Consider the following 16,659-nt stretch of genomic DNA (forward strand, 5'->3'; position numbering starts at 1 on the left):
TATGGTTAAAAACAAAACTTAGGTTATACGCAGGATCCTTATAAAATATAAGGACAAATTACTCTTTAACAGAAATACCCTGTTCAGATCCATTTATATGTCAGAGGAAAACAAAACCAAAAGATTTTTTGCAAATAAAGACATCTAAATTATTCTTACCTTTTGCTGTATTGCTGTTTAATATTAAGTCTCACTGTTATCAGACGGGGTCTGGGCCCTGGGGTGGGTCTGCCTTGGGCCTGCCTGTAGTGGGGAAAGCTTTCACACTGCAAGTCCAGTTGATTTTGAGAGCATGTTTGTGAAACGAAGGAATGGCTGAAGGTAGAAGAAGCAACAGGAGAGAGAAAGTCAGAGAAAAGGGGGCCTTGGAGACAGGTTCATGAGGTAAGCCCATGAATGCAAGTCTGGTGGGACCCTTAGAGTTCAGGCATTTAAAGAGATCTAGCAGCAGCAGAAATACAAAGTGTGGGCATGCTCTAACAAGAGAACCAGCTATGAGTCCTTTGTCTTGAAGCTCAGTTTCCATTATTCTACTTGTTAAGGAATTTTCCTAGCTTCTTACTATCCTGCCACATCACACTTCAGTTAAATGAACATTTGAGAATAATAAAGAATGTGGAACCAAATACTATCTTAAGTACACGTTTATGCAAATAGAAGAGACATTCTAAGGGACCCTACTAACTGGGTAAAAGGTGATAAGATCTGATTACTATGCTTTACCTAATAGCCATTCTTTAATCTGGTAATGATCATAGTTTTAAAAAAATTACAGATGTGGAAAAAGGTGACCAAAATAGTTATAGGGTTAGCTGTTCTATAAAAAAACACCTTTCCAAGAGATGTTATTAACATAAGTATTGAGCACTTCCTCTAGTATTTCCAGGCATATTTGAGGTTAAAATAACTTTTCAGTTCCTCTCCATGAGTGTACCAGGGAAAGTTATTAAAATGAAAAAAGTGATTCTGCTGCCTCGTTGGTCACCAGCTGGTCCTATGACTGCCTAGTTGAAGCCGGTTCTTCTTTTATAACCTGAATTACCATGTGCTGCCCCTCTCCAAAAATTCACTCAGAGATCCAGCAACTCTTCCTCCCACTTCCTCAAAACCTACAGCTTCAATTCTACCACCCATCGGTGAGGAACAGGGCAATTTGTCCATGTCTCTAACTCCACAGTGGGTTCCAAAGTCCACACCCCCCTTCAGTGATTCCAAGGTATTTTACTGGCCGCACTCTTACTAAAGAAAAGATTATAGAGTATACGTTTAATCTCAGGCAGGGCACCCCTTCTGGTGAAATACTCTGCCAACCACAGTAGCCAAGTGATCCTCACTTGATCAAGCCACGGTGTCTTAGCTTTTTATCATGTCACAATAAATGAAGTTTTACATGGATTACCTCATTGAATCCTCATGAACAAACCTATGAGCTAGGTACTGTTATTCCTAATTTGCAAATGCAGAAACTGAGGCTCATAGAGGTTGGAGAGCTTGTCCACTAGCACGCAGTTAGTCAGTGGCGAAGCCAGCGTTCAAGTCCAGATCTGAGCAATCAGCATTTGTGCTATGACTTTCTACACCACGCAGCCTGCCCAAATACTCTATGCTTATAAGTGAAAACAACCACCTTTCTTCCAAAGCAGTTTTAGAAATTAGTTACCTGAAGCTGATTATCCAGTGATTAACTTATCCAGTGATTAACTCTCCTTTCCTCTATCTCTCCCCCCACCCAACCCACAGAGACATATACCATAGATGGAAACTCCTATGGGAGACCTTGTGAATTTCCATTCTTAGTTGCTGAGACCTGGCATCACGAGTGCATCCTTGATGAAGATCACAGTGGGCCATGGTGTGCAACCACCTTAAATTATGAATATGATCAAGAGTGGGGTATCTGCTTAAACCCAGGTATGTATGGGCTAGTACACTTCACATATGGAAAGAAAAAGATAACATTTCCCAGAGGCGAAAGGGGAAGGAAGAGTCCAAGGTATTCAGAAATGATTATAACAAATATAATCCTAAATAAGGAGTATATATTTGAGGAAAGGGAGAACTAATGTGTAGCAATGAACCTGCTTTCGAAAGTAGGCCAGGAAGAGAACAAAGACAGGATGGTGTCACAGAAGACATATAATGAGGGGGTATTTTGCACAAATACCTCTCGGAGAGGAAGTAGAAAAAGCATGGGCAGCGCTAACCTTTAACAGAGCAATCTGAAAGACTAGTGGTCAGGGAAGCTGGGTTACAATGGACTGCACCATGAACAGAAGGTGAGTAAGCCTCTTAAGTTTTGTGGGAAAGAAAAAGAGAGAGGCAAGGTGGTGGTCCGATGGGCAGATAGGTTGAAAAAGCACTTTTAGGATGGTGGACACTTAAATATGTTTATCGCCTGAAGCAAAGAGTGGGGGGCAAAAGAGACATTATCCCTGACCATCTCAAAATTGGTGAATTGTTCCCTCTGCCACCCGATATATTGATCAGAGCATGTTTTCTAATTGTGTCTTACATGAAGCAAACAATTCAGGATGTGCTAAAGAATTGACTGTTCCATAGAGTGAAAGAGACCAAAGTAGCAGTTGTATTATTATCTGGTATATAATAATAGACAGATTTTCTTGCCAATCAGTTGAGATTTACAGGGGATCACAGTACTTGAAGTGTGGTAGGTACTCAAGAAATGTTTTCAAGAAACATTTTTAATGGGCACTAGGTTAGAGGAATCTGTAGTAAAGATAAAGCAAACAGCTCCAGACCCAAGTAATAATACTGATAGGGCCCTGCCAAGTGTCAGTTAGTATTCTAAGCACTCAACCTCTATTAACTCCTGCAATCCTCACACAACCTTATTTTACAGACGAGAGGCCCATTGTAGGAAGATTCCTGCAATAGGGCTTCCTGCGGCGGTCTGCTTCCCTCCCTTCTCCCCCGCCCTGCCCCACCTGCTTCCCTCCCTTCTCCCCCGCCCGCTTGCTTGCTTCTCTGCAACTTCGCTCCCTTCTGCAACACTTGGCTTCCTTCTTCTATCCTGTCTTCAGTCTTCGCTCTGCTCCTGGATAGGCAAATTAACCACCATCTTGGTTGGGTTAATTTGCATACTTGCTCCTGATTGGCTGGTGGGCATGGCTGGTGGGTGTAGCAGAGTGATGATTAATTTGCATATTACTCTTTTATTAGATAGTATGAGCAAAGTGAGTGAGGCACAGAGGGGTTAGATCACTCTCCTGAAGTCACACAGCTAATCACTTTCAGAGCTAAGATTTAAAGCCAGGAAATCCAGCCCTCAGACCTTGTCCTGAACAACTGTACTATCCTGCCTTACTCAGCAGCCATCCTGCTGATCTAGTCATGCTCATACCTCCTCGAGGAAGCCGAGCTTCAAAATGCAGAGTTCCAGGCAATTGAGGTTTATGCTGGGCCAGTGGTTCTCAGACTTCAGGATGCACCAGAAGCACTCGGAGAGTTTGTTAGAACACAGATTTCTGGGGCTCACCTCCATAAATTATAATTCTGTACATTTAGAGTGGGGCCCAGTCATTTGCAGTTTAATGAGTTCCCAGATAATGCTCATGATGCTGGTCTGGGACCACACTTTGATAATCACTTTTCTAGGTAGAGGCACAGGCTTTTAAACGCCTGGAACCTACCGCAAGGTAAAGCCAATATTTGCTTCATCTTTAATTGATAAGCAGAGTTTGGTCAACCAGGCACCAATTTCATGTAAATATAACAGTAGTCTGGATATGAAATTTTAGATATGAATGGGAATGTGGAGTTTATCCAGTGCAAACCCTCACTTCTCAGGTGAGGGGCAGCAAACACCCAGATTGTCAGGGTCAAACCCCATTGGTGTAGAGCCTGGTGGAGATCCCAGGATTCCTGATCCTTATTCCCAACATATTTATCCACCTCTGACTTGCAGCCTTGACTGGCATGTGTCTCAATGCCTTTAGCCTCCTTTGCATGGCAGGGGGAGAGTGGATTTTTAATGTATTCATAGGCCTCCCAGAGTTATTTTTATGGAAGAAGCAAGACTGAGTTTTTCAAACCCAAGAGATTTGAAAAACAAGAGATTTTATTTTACAGTAATAAACACACTGCTATTGCACTGGGAGCTCCTGGATTTATAAGCATAGAGCCTAGTGGTAATAAGGAATCTTTAGGCAGTATACTTAAAAATCTACCTGATTTGTGTTCACCACATGACACAGCAGCCGCTGTTACTATTTGGGCCATTCTAAAGCGGTGGAAGGAGCAGTGTTAGCCGGTCAGAAGATCAGCAGCCCAGATGGAGAGGCTGGAGCTCTGATTAGCTCTACACAAACACCTCTACACCTTTGTTCCCGCCTGTGAAAGGAGGACGTTAGCCAAAATGGTATATAAGGGCCCTTCCAGCTTGAAAGGCCATGTGGCCTGTGACTGGTTATGGAGGCCCTTTGGAAACCCCCCAAGGGAAGCCTAGGACACACCCCATGTTCCCTCTTCTAGAGAGCACATGGGAGTCTCTGAGTATATTTTTGAACCAGTTGTATCAAGACCTATTTGTCATGTCCAGAATGTAACTTGAAGGCTTTTGTCTGAAATTATACATGCTTTTTAAATATTTGTTAAAGAAAAGAATAGGTACATTGTACTAAGAACAAATATGTATAATTATCATGTATAATGATAATTATGTATTATTGATTATTGTATATTGAGTTATCTATTAAACTATTAAGGAGAAACTTGGACTGAGTTTCCTAATAATGTAGTCACCTGGGTTCTAAATCTTGAGTATTTAAGCAGCATGTCTGCACACAGACATACTCATGCAATAGTTTCTCTGCAGGCCGTGGGCAAACCCCTCTGCAGGCTGCCACCATTTTCACGTGAGCTTGTTTTCCATTAACTTGGGGGCTTAAAAGTGTGAGCACAGTTGAAGTTTCCTACCCATAGATAGAAGGCAGGTATGGGCTAAAATATGGCATTGTACTTGATAGGGGATAAAGGGAGGGTGGTCAGTAGGATAGTGGAAGCTTTAATCAGCCTGAGTCATTGGGTGTCCTGTGACTTCAAATCCTTTGTGTAACCAAAGGATCAAACTGTGGTCTAGTCAAGCAATAATCCCCCATTAAAACATATCCTTAGAGTATGCAAATTGAATCACAGTACTTATAAGCATTCTAAGTAATAGTAAACATTACACCCTTACTTTATGATCACTAACGTATCTTTTTATCAACAGAAAATGGCTGTGAAGGTAATTGGGAAAAGAATGAGCAGATGGGAAGTTGCTACCAATTTAATACTCAGGCAGCTCTTTCTTGGAAAGAAGCTTATGTTTCATGTCAGAATCAAGGAGCTGACTTACTGAGCATCAACAGTGATGCTGAATTAACTTATCTTAAAGGTACGTTTAACTTATACGCAATACAGCAAACTGCCGAAATATAAAGAGGTTGTCTGTCTTCCTCTATTTTCACATTCAGGTATGTTGTTTTATGTTTATATTTTTCTATCTTCTCTTGGGATTTAAACTTCAACACTGAAACCCACAAGCAAAAACGTACTGACTGGCCAAAACCGGTTTGGCTCAGTGGATAGAGCGTCGGCCTGCGGACTGAAGGGTCCCGGGTTTGATTCCGGTCAAGGGCATGTACCTTGGTTGTGGGCACATCCCCAGTAGGGGATGTGCAGGAGGCAGTTGATCGATGTTTCTCTCTCATCGATGTTTCTAGCTCTCTATCCCTCTCCCTTCCTCTCTGTGAAAAATCAATAAAATATATTTTTAAAAAAACAACAAAAAAAACGTACTGACTGTAATCCTATTCCATCCATTGCAATGGAGACCAAAAAGAGATTAATGTTCAGAAAATGGGTTGAGGTTGCAGGATTAAACTGCTACCCTAAGCCTAAGTGAAAGGATTTTTTTAAAGGTAAACATTAAACTCTCTGAACATTGAAAACTGGAGAATTCCAGGAAGGTAAAGAAGTTGGCTGAGTCATACTAGATGGTTTCCCAAGTGAGTTAAACAAGCACAGTCCTCAGGGGCAAGGAGAGTTTTAAGAAACCTTAAAGTGGATTTAATGATGTAGACACATGGAGTGGATAGGATTTTGTTTTGTTTTTTGTTGTGGGGTGTTGATGATTTTTAAGTTTTTAATTATGAAAACATTTTTAAAACATCATGTAGACAGAATCCTATATAATAAGGAGGTGATATGCAAATTGACCATCACGCCCTTGCACAAGATGGCCACCCCCATGTGGTCACAAGATGGCCACCACAAGATGGCCAACAGGGGAGGGCAGTTAGGGGCAACTGGGCCGGCAGGGGAGGGCAGTTGGGGGTGACCAGGCTGGCAGGGGAGGGCAGTAGGGGCGACTGGGCTGGCAGGGGAGGGCAGTTGGGGGTGACCAGGCCGGTAGGGGAGGGAAGTTGGGGGTGATCGGGCCAGCAGGGGAACAGTTAGGTGTTGATCAGGCTGGTAGGGGAGTGGTTAGGGGGCAATCAGGCTGGCAGGCAGAAGCGGTTAGGGGCAATCAGGCAGGCAGGCAGGCAAGTGGTTGGGAGATAGCAGTCCCGGATTGTAAGAGAGACGTCCAACTGCCGGTTTAGGCCCAATTCTATAGGGATCCCTGTGGAATCGGGCCTAAACCGGCAGTCGGACATCCCCTGAGGGGTTCCAGATTGGAGAGGGTGCAGCTGGGCTGAGGGACACCCCCCCCCCCGCCGGTGCACGAATTTCAGGCACCGGGCCTCTAATAGAAAATAATCACTTAGAGACTTATGCAGCCACCACCCTGACTAAATAAATATTCACTGACATTTTGTCATACTGTTTTAAATGGATTGATCCCCTTTCTCTCTTTCTCTTTAACCCTCTCTCCTTCCCTCCTTCCCTTTAAAGAATAAAATGTTAGCAGAATTCAAGCCCCATGCCCTCCTTTCAAAATAACCATCCCTTGAGTGCTCTTATACATATTTATAAATCCTATATATGTTTTCATTATACCATTGTTCTGTTTTACAATAATGCAGATACTACCTTATTTACCCATATGTAAGTTTATTCATTTTCAACTACCGCTGTATAGTGTTACATTGTACGAATAAACCACAATTCATCTATTCTCTACTGAGAAACAGGTTGTTTTCAGCTTTTGCTATTACAAACACCTCTGCAAGGAACATCCTTGTATGTGTCCCATTGAGCATGTATTAGTTTCTCTAGAGTAGAAATTGCTAACACATAGTGTGCACATCTCTTCACCTCTAATCAAATTTCCAAATTGCTTTCCAAAGTGGTTGTATTAGTTTACACTTCCACTACCACTTGGTGTTAACAGACTTATTAATTGGTTGATATGATGAATGTGAAATGGTATAGCATTGTTGATTTACATTTCCCTGATAGTTAATGTGGCTTTGCATCTTGTGTTTACTGAGCATTTAGGTTTTCACCTTGTAATTTGCCAGTTCATGTCCTTTGCTTCTTTTCTATTGAGTTGTTGTCTTTTGCATATTGATCTGCTATATTTTTTATATATTCTGGACACTAATCTTTTGTTATAGGATTACAAATATCTTTTACTAGTCTTTACCTTTTCACTTTATTTTGGTTGCCTCATCATAAAAAAAATATGCTAGTTTTAATTTGGTTACATTTACCAATCTTTTCCTTAATGTTTTATGCTTATTTATATTATTTAGCAAATCCTTCCTTAGCCCTAAAATGATAACGATATCCTCTCGTGTCTTCTTTAAAAGTTTATTATTTTGCTTTTCACATTTATATCCTTATCCATCTGTAATGTAGTTTGTAAGTCTGGGAATCTTATTTATCTTTCTCCAGATAGATAGTCAAGTTTACCAAGCACTATTTATTTTACATTTTCCCCTCTGATTTGTTATGCCATCTCTAATAAATATAAACCTTAGGATATATAGGTTATTTCTAGCCTCTCCATTCTATTCTTTTGGTCTATTTATTGGTCTTTCTATCTATTCCACACTGTTTTAGTTAGTCCTGCCTCACAAAGTAAATCTTATTTTCTGGATGAGCAAATTCTCCCTTATTCATTTTTTTGGCAATTTTCTTTACCATTTATTCTTTCATATGAATCTAAGGATCAGCTTGTTATTCTCAATAAAAAAAAAACCCTATTGAGACTTTGAATTGCATGAATTATAGATTAATTAAGAAAGCATTACTGTCACTACATTTTTAAGTCTTCTCATCCATGAAAATGGTATGCCTTTTTACTTATTTAGGACTTCTTTTATATACTCAAAATTCTATGAGAGTACTCTGTAGTCTACTTATTTAAGACTTCTTTTATAAACTCAGCAAAATTCTGTAGGATTGTTGCCCATCTTTTACGCTTTACTAGAAGTTTGAAAATAGAAAGTTTTTACATTACTTTCGAAAATCAAGTTGTTGAGTCCCTGATGATTTCTTCAATGAATGAAAAAAAATCATAGTATATGATGATGATTTTTTATAGAGTTGTTTAAATGCTTTTTAGACGTTATCTTATTGAGTCCCATATAGCAACCCTATGAAGTAGGTGTTATTTTTATTGTGTTCATTTTTGGATGAGGAATGTGAGACTCAAAGAGGAAATGTAACTTGTTCAAGGCCACTCACAAGTAATTAGCAGAGCCAAAATTTGAACGTAGTCTGACTTGAAAACAAGTTGTATCAGGCGTGTACCTGCATTCACCTTTTATATGACTATTAAATTCTTTGCAGGCAGAGATGGACCACATGGGTTGTTTTTTCCTTTTGCGCAAAACTCTAAGCATTACTGCTATGTATTAAATACCTATTGACTAATTCAGATAAATCCTGTCACACTTTTATTAAAGTCACAAATATTTGATAAATGCTAACAATGAGCAAAGCTCTAATATCTCTAGATAAATTAAACAATTTAATATCATTACAACCTCAGAGACAAGTATCTGTCCCAATTTACAGATAAGGAAATTGATACTTAGAAATAATATACTCAGACAGCCAAGAAATACCAGTATTGGGATTTGAATATCAACATATATAACTCCAGAGCCCTTACTTTTTATTATATTAATTACTCCTCTTACATAGCTTTATATCTCTTCATCACTAAAAGTCTGCTGGTCTTTTGTCATGCTTTTTGGCTAAAGCCTTATGAATATCTCCTTTCTTACTTTTAACTTTAACCTTTCCTTTGTTGTTTGATACTTGAATAATTAGACCTCTAGAATGGAAATCCATCAAATAAACCTAATGGGCTAGTACAGTGGTCGGCAAATTCATTAGTCAACAGAGCCAAATATCAACAGTACAACAGTTGAAATTTCTTTTGAGAGCTGAAAACCGACTTCTGCGCCACGAAGTTTCAATCGCACTGTACGTGCGCTCCCGCACGTGGTATTTTGTGGAAGAGCCACACTCAAGGGGCCAAAGAGCTGCATGTGGCTCGCGAGCCACAGTTTGCCAACCACTGGGCTAGTATTTGGCAATAGAATTATATTCCCAACCTCACTGAAGCCTTACAAAAATATTGTTAGAGTGAAAAGTGACAAATTTAAGCCTCCTTGAATATTATTTGGATAGTGATGATTATAATGCGGGAGATATGTCAAAGTGTGACTACTAACACCCTAACAAACAATCTAATGATGCATTTGTAAAAGAATGTTACAGGATTTCTTTTCTTTAGTAACTCAAAAAAGTGAGATAATATGTTAAAGGGCCCAGTTGCCCCCTACCCCTGGCCAGACACTTCCTACACCTTACGTATATCAATAACTTAGAGGTACATCCCTTTCAAGCTTCTCTTTTACTATGAAGTGTTGTTTAGACATATCAATATGCCTAATTATAATTTCTGGTTTCCCAGAACCCAAGAAAGCTCTACTTTAACATCTGAAACTCAGAGTTTCTAAGTCTTGAAAATATCTTAAAGTTTCTATTAAGTGGCCCTTCACTGAAAACTACCATTGGGCTAGGAGCAGTGAGGCCAACCAAAGTGAATAAGACAGATATTGTGATCGAAGTTTTTTATATAGTTGTGAAATAAGAGTTGTACATATGCAGAGCATATTGAAGAATGTTATTCCAAAAAAAACTTCTGGTTTGTTAGCTGCTAATTGGGTGGGACCAGGGAATCTGCCAGAAACAAAGCAGAAACAGGCCCCTTGAAGGTAAGTCTAATACAGTTTGAAAAAGCTTTCTTTTTCCTCTCTGCCTGCCCTGCACCTAATTAGTTTTGTTTTTATTATGTTTTACTGATACAGGGGCCATGGGGAAGGGGCATGGTTTCGTTATATTCACTAGATTTTTATTTGAGAGACAGATTTCCATGATCTGGCCTTCCCAGAGGACTTCTAACCACAGATTCACCCCAAGGCAACAAAAGAGGGCCCAACAGTCCCTGGAGCAGGAACAGCACATTTTCATTTTTCCTAATTTGCCTCCGCCTTGAGGGGCTCTTCACTTTGAGCCATTTTGAAGGTGCCACAAGACTAAGACACTTCTAAGTCAGGGCCCCTGCTGACTGTGGCTTTTATGATGCATTAAAGAGGCTCTCTGTCTTGTTCCTGTTCTTAGGGGAAATGGTTTTAGTTTTTGTCCACTGAGTATGATGTTGGCGTGGGTTTTTCATATATGGCTTTTATTATGTTGAGGTATGATCCTTCTATTCCCACCTTGCTGAGAGTTTTTATCAAGAAGGGGTGTTGGATTTTGTCAAATGCTTTTTCTGCATCAATTGAAATGATTATGTGATTTTTATCTCTCAATTTGTTTATGTGATGTATCACATTTATTGATTTGCGGATATTGTACCATCCTTGCATCCCCGGGATAAATCCTACTTGGTCCTGGTGTATGATCTTTCTGATGTATTGCTGGATCCGATTTGCTAGAATTTTGTTGAAGATTTTGGCATCTATGTTCATGAGGGATATTGGCCTATAATTCTCTTTCATTGTTTTGTCTTTATCTGGTTTTGGTATTAGGGTGATGCTGGCTTCATAGAATGAGCTTGGAAGTGTTCCTTCCTCTTGAATTTTTTGGAATAGTCTGAGGAGGATAGGTTTTAGTTCTTCCTTGAATGTTTGGTATAACTCCCCTGTAAAGCCATCTGACCCCGGGCTTTCGTTTGCTGGGAGCTTTTTGATGACTCCTTCAATTTCATCCATAGTTATCAGCCTATTGAGATTTTTAGAATCTTTCTGACTGAGTTTTGGAAGCTAAGATTTGGAAACAGCCTAAGTGCACATCAGCAGATGAGTGGATTAAAAAACTGTGGTACATCTGCACAATGGAATACTGCGCTGCAGTAAAAAAGAAGGAGTTCTTACCATTTGCAACAGCATGGATGGAACTGGAGAGCATTATGCTAAGTGAAATAAGCCAGTCAGAGAAAGATAAATACCACATGATCTCACTCATTTGTGGAATATAGTGAACAACATAAACTGATGAACAGGGACAGATCCAGAGGCAGAGAAGCATCCATCAGACTGCCAGACCTCAGAGGGAAGGTAGGGGAGGGTGGGGGAAAGGAGGAGAGATCAACCAAAGGACTTGTATGCATGAATATAAGCCTAACCAATGGACACGAACACCAGGGGGGTGGGGGCATGAGTGAGGTGAGGGGCTTGGGGGGTTAATGGAGGGATGAGGACACATATGTAATACCTTAATCAATAAAGAAATTTAAAAAATAAATAAATTAAAAAAAGAGGCTTTCATCGGGCTCATCCCAATAGCTTGACCGTTAGCAGGCCCTGTAGTCTTTTATTGTAAGGAGAGGAATAGAAATATGGGCCAGCTCTGAACAGGGGTCTCAGGGGCAGTCAAGAAATATCTTCCTCAGTGGGCTTGCCTATTGATTAGGTATGAAGATTTACACTAACAATGGTCTATTTCTTGATGGCAACAATGGAGGGTAAGTAGTGTCTCAAATTGATCAACTTCTTGCTTGGACTATGTAGAAAAAAGTCCAGCTCCATATTGTCCAGGTCATATAAGAAGTTTGTGCCCTTTATGATTTATCCATTTCCCATTTACATCCAGCTGGCATAAGACACATAAAGAGAATTCCTGTTGGCTAACTCAGTCACTTTTTTTTTGGTTGATTTTTGTTTGTTTGTTTGTTTATTAAATTGATTGCGGTGACATTGGTCAACATGAACATAATAGGTTTCAGGTGTGAGTTTCTATGTTACAAGATCTGTATGTTGCACTGTGCCCACCATTCAAAATCAAATCTCCTGTCACCTTATATTAAGACCCCCTTCTTCCCCCACCCCCTTCCCTCTGGCAACCACCACAATGCTATTTGTGTTCATGACTTTCAGTTTTATATCCCACATATGAGTGAAATCATATGGTTCTTAGCATTTTCTATCAGTCACAATTTTAAAATGCTATGATTCCAGTGAAGAGTAAGTCTTTAATACAGATCACAAATAGAACAGTGTAATGAAGCAGAGTAGGAGCCTGACAGCTTCCAAAGGTCATTTTGGTCTGTCATAAATGTGTAGTTGCCATGTGCAGATAAGCAATAAAATAATTTTGGAGGAGTGATAGGATTATTTAGACTTCCTGCAGGGGGATTATCTGAAAAGACTTCATGGGAGGAAGGGCATTGAACTTGGGACGGATGGGAAGGATTGACCCTCCATGGTATCCCCCGTTAGAAATGAATGAAAGGAATTCTGAATGTCAGGGTATAGTCGTGTCTAGAGTACCATAAATATGTCATAGTTTTCAGGACTTCTTTAGGAATGCTGGAAAATTCATTGCTTTTACTAACAGGAAGAAATTTACATTATATTAAATCCTCAAGATCATTGTATACAAGTGTTGGCAGCCCTTGCTTGTGCTAACAAGTGAAAGAAAAGGGTGAATCCAAAATTCCTTCAAATACCCACCTTCTCCTTCCTTAGCAGAGTATCCTTACCAGCTATTTCCTTGAGAAAGGTGAGGCAAACCCTTATTTCTCACCCTAATACTTACAATTGTATCTATATCTGCACTGTCAGCCATGCAGCTTGTTCAAGGTTAACTCCTTCCCCAAGGTTCTTTGTGGCCACACCAGCTTTTTCTCCTAGCTTGTATTTTTATCAACTGTCTCTAATTCTTCTCCGAAAGGCTATTAACTTGTTTAAACTTCTACCTTTAATATAGACACATATATATATTTCTTAGTTCCTGCAGCCCTATCTCTTTCTTTCATAGGCAAGCTCCTGGAAAGCACAGTGTATCTTTGTAATTCACTTTTATCCTCACATTTCCTTTTTGGTGGAGTGATAATTGGGCCTTGGCCCTACCACCCTCTTTCCAGACTCCTGTCCATCCCTTGAACACTGGTGTTTGTGTTACTGCTCGTGGCTTCTTTTGTGATTGCTGTTGCTATTTCTGCTCTACCCAGGGGAACTCGCCCATTCCCTGGTGTCACTTCCAATGGAATCACCTGTTTGAGGCAGGCAATAAGACAAAAATTGTGTATGGTTAAAATTACCCTCTTTTAAAAATCCCTTAATGCATGGACATGGTTTTATATATGCAAATCACTCAGATGTATATGTGATTATAGTTTTCTCTGTATAAAACACATAGATATACATCTACTAAAAAGTAAAGAATGCATATGGTTTTCTACATGCAAATCACACAGATATATATAAAACATATATATCTGTGTGATTTGCATGTAGGAAACATATCCATACTTTAAGAACAATTTATGTATATATAATTTAATGTGCAAATAAATTATATAAAAATATAACTATATTTTATATGTATATATCCTATCTAATAAAGAGGGAATATGCTAATTGACCATCATGCCCACACAAAGATGGCAACGCCCACAGCCAATAAGGAGGAAATATGCTAATTGACCATCACGCCCTCAAAGATGGTGGCTCCCACAGCCACAAGATGGCAGTGCCCAGTCCCCTCAGCCCCGCCAGGGTGGCAGGTGCGCGGCACAGCCGGGCCCACCCCCAGGCAGATCTGGCTGCTCCACACACCTGCCTCCAGAGTCCCCTAGTCCCCTCAGCCCCCCAGCCATCCAGGGCCAGCCGGAGGTACAGGCAAGCCTCGGATGGTGACTGTCCAGCTGCCCAGGGCCGACCCAAGGCACAGGAAATCCTCGGATGGTGGCTGCCCAGCAGCCCAGGGCCGCCCGAGGCTCGGTAACCAGGGCTGGCCGAGGCTTGCGCTGCCAGCAGTGGCAGCAGCAGAGGTGTGATGGGGGCGTCGCCTTCCCCTGATCGCCAGGTTGCCTCCTGCCCCTGAGGGCTCCTGGACTGTGAGAGGGGGCAGGCCGGACTGAGGGACCCCTCTCCAGTGCATGAATTTTCATGCACCAGGCCTTTAGTATATATATATAGATGATTACATATAATACAATATTATATCATATATAATTCCCTGTGAGGAATTAAGAAACTGTTATTAAGTGTTTTACTACTGAGACTATTTTAACAAATTTATAGATATTACCAACCTGTGAGCTGTTCCTGTTTGTCAACATCATCCTTGTCTTCTGTAGACCATTTCATCATTTGCTCTATCTCTTCTACCTGGCCCTGAGTATCTTCAGATTATTCCTTCATGATGTTGATGAAGTCTTACCAGGTTCTTAAGTAATTCTGTTGACTTCCTTCCCAGTGGTGTGAAAATCCTTACAATAATTCACAATTCTTTACATGTTTTTCCAATACACATGGACCATACATGCAAGATTGGACCCATTGCTTATGGACATATGCATATTGTGTGGCTTTTCTGCAATTAGCCTCACTACTTAAATTATTTCTGCTTCTCTGTCTTTCTCTTTTTTTGCTGATGGCATCTTGTTGTCAAATAATAAATTAGAATGATACATCTCCACAGTGGCGTACGTGTGTGTGTGTCTCTCTCTTCTATATCTCCAGTTTAAATATCTCCTTTGGACTCTACAGATGTATATTACATTGCCTACAAAACAGCTCATGTACATATTTCTGAAGCAATGCTGGTAGCACTTTACCATTTGGGGATCCACATCTGTTTCTACTAGATTCAAATCCTCATGAGGGCAGGACTCTCATTTTGGTTTTTGTAGCTTTCATTTCTGGCAAATGATATGTGCTTAATGGAATACAATCAGATCCTCAAAATATAGATCTACAATGGAAACTATTTTTTGCATATAAGTGTTTTCTTTTTAAATTTATTTTTCAATTACAGTTGACATACAATATTATATTAGCTTCAGTTGTACAGCACAGTGATTAGTATTACAAAGTGATCACCCCGATAAGTCTAGTAGTCAGCTGACACCATACATAGTTATTACAAAATTATTGGCTATATTTCCTATGTTGTACTTTACATCCCTGACTATATATCTGCTTTCTGACAAGAGGGTAATAAAGTAGTGAAACAGCTATTCTGAGAAGTCTGTTTTTACCTTAGAAGGAAGGGAATCACACACGCTAATGAGAAATCAGAATTGAATTAACTGATCAGCCTTTGGGTTTCTCAGTAGTCTGAAATGTTCTTGTCTTTCAGCATCTCTTGCTTTGTGGGATAGATACCCTCCTAAATAGTCTGACTTCGGTAATAAATTGGGTAATTTTGTCACTTGTTAAAAATTGTGTAATTGTTACAGAAAAAGAAGGCATTGCAAGCATCTTCTGGATTGGCTTAAATCAGCTGTACTCTTCTAGAGGCTGGGAATGGTCAGACCACAAGCCATTAAACTTTCTCAACTGGGACCCAGGTAACTACTCTCTCCTCTACCTTTTACATGGAGCCAAAGCCCCAAAAGAAAAAATAAAGAGCTTCCCACTCACTGAGGTCTTATAAAAATTTCAAATCTTGACAATTCTTATGATTACCTCTCAGAAGAAATTTTTTTCCTGAGCCCTTTTAAGCTTAGTCATTATAGCCATTATGCCATTATACGGTAGTCAAGTGGATACCATCACAGTCAAGTTGAATCACACCATGGACAACTAAGTATCTGTCTCTAACCTTTAGAGCAACCCTCTATCTTTAAGTAAGAGCAGAATGAGCCCCATTGCATGGCCCAGGAGCCATTCTGTGTCCCTTAGGGAACTTGGCATGTCTATGACTGACCCACATGTATTTCATCTGCAGCTTCACTCTAACATGGAATTACTCCCTCATTTTAAAACTCTTGGGATCTCCCTTTGTAGCACCCAATTACTGACAACTTAATGGTTGTATTTTATTACACAAGTAAATACCTTAAAGAAAAATGTATTGTAAATAAAACCCTAGTTAGCCAAAAGATATTTCCCCCAAAAGAAGGTTTAGATATCTTTTTAAGAAATAAAAGCTTAGGCTCCTGACAAATGTAGAAGCTAAAAGCTGACACTTAACTTCAGCACAAAAGTATTCTGCATATATAAAAAAAATGAATTAATTACAATATAATACCAATAGGTCATTTTACTTGAATGAAATTTCATTATTATTATTATTTCAAGGTCTTAAAGGCATTACAGAATCATAAATTAGTATATTTATTGTAGAGAGTAGCAGATTAAGAGCTACTTACTGACCACAAGATATGACATCGAAGTTGATTGGGGACGGAGGTTTGGTTTTGGGTTTTGGTTTGTAAATTAACTACAGTATATCAGAGTA

The 16,659-nt window shown here is 39.8% G+C and overlaps 1 protein-coding gene across 2 annotated transcripts in view; it reads left to right on the top strand.

Annotated features, from left to right (window-relative positions):
* Positions 1–16,659, top strand: part of LOC308249630 (CD302 antigen) — a 163,888-nt gene that overhangs the window by 12,366 nt on the left and 134,863 nt on the right. For both annotated transcript variants that reach the window (XM_080671213.1, XM_080671214.1), the window contains exons 3-5: positions 1,741–1,911; positions 5,231–5,395; positions 15,656–15,766. In XM_080671213.1, coding sequence (XP_080527339.1) covers positions 1,741–1,911; positions 5,231–5,395; positions 15,656–15,766 — 447 coding nt within the window. The remainder of the gene's footprint in view (positions 1–1,740; positions 1,912–5,230; positions 5,396–15,655; positions 15,767–16,659) is intronic.

Source organism: Plecotus auritus (assembly GCF_963455305.1).
Source record: "Plecotus auritus genome assembly, chromosome: 5".
Classification (NCBI taxonomy): domain Eukaryota; kingdom Metazoa; phylum Chordata; class Mammalia; order Chiroptera; family Vespertilionidae; genus Plecotus; species Plecotus auritus.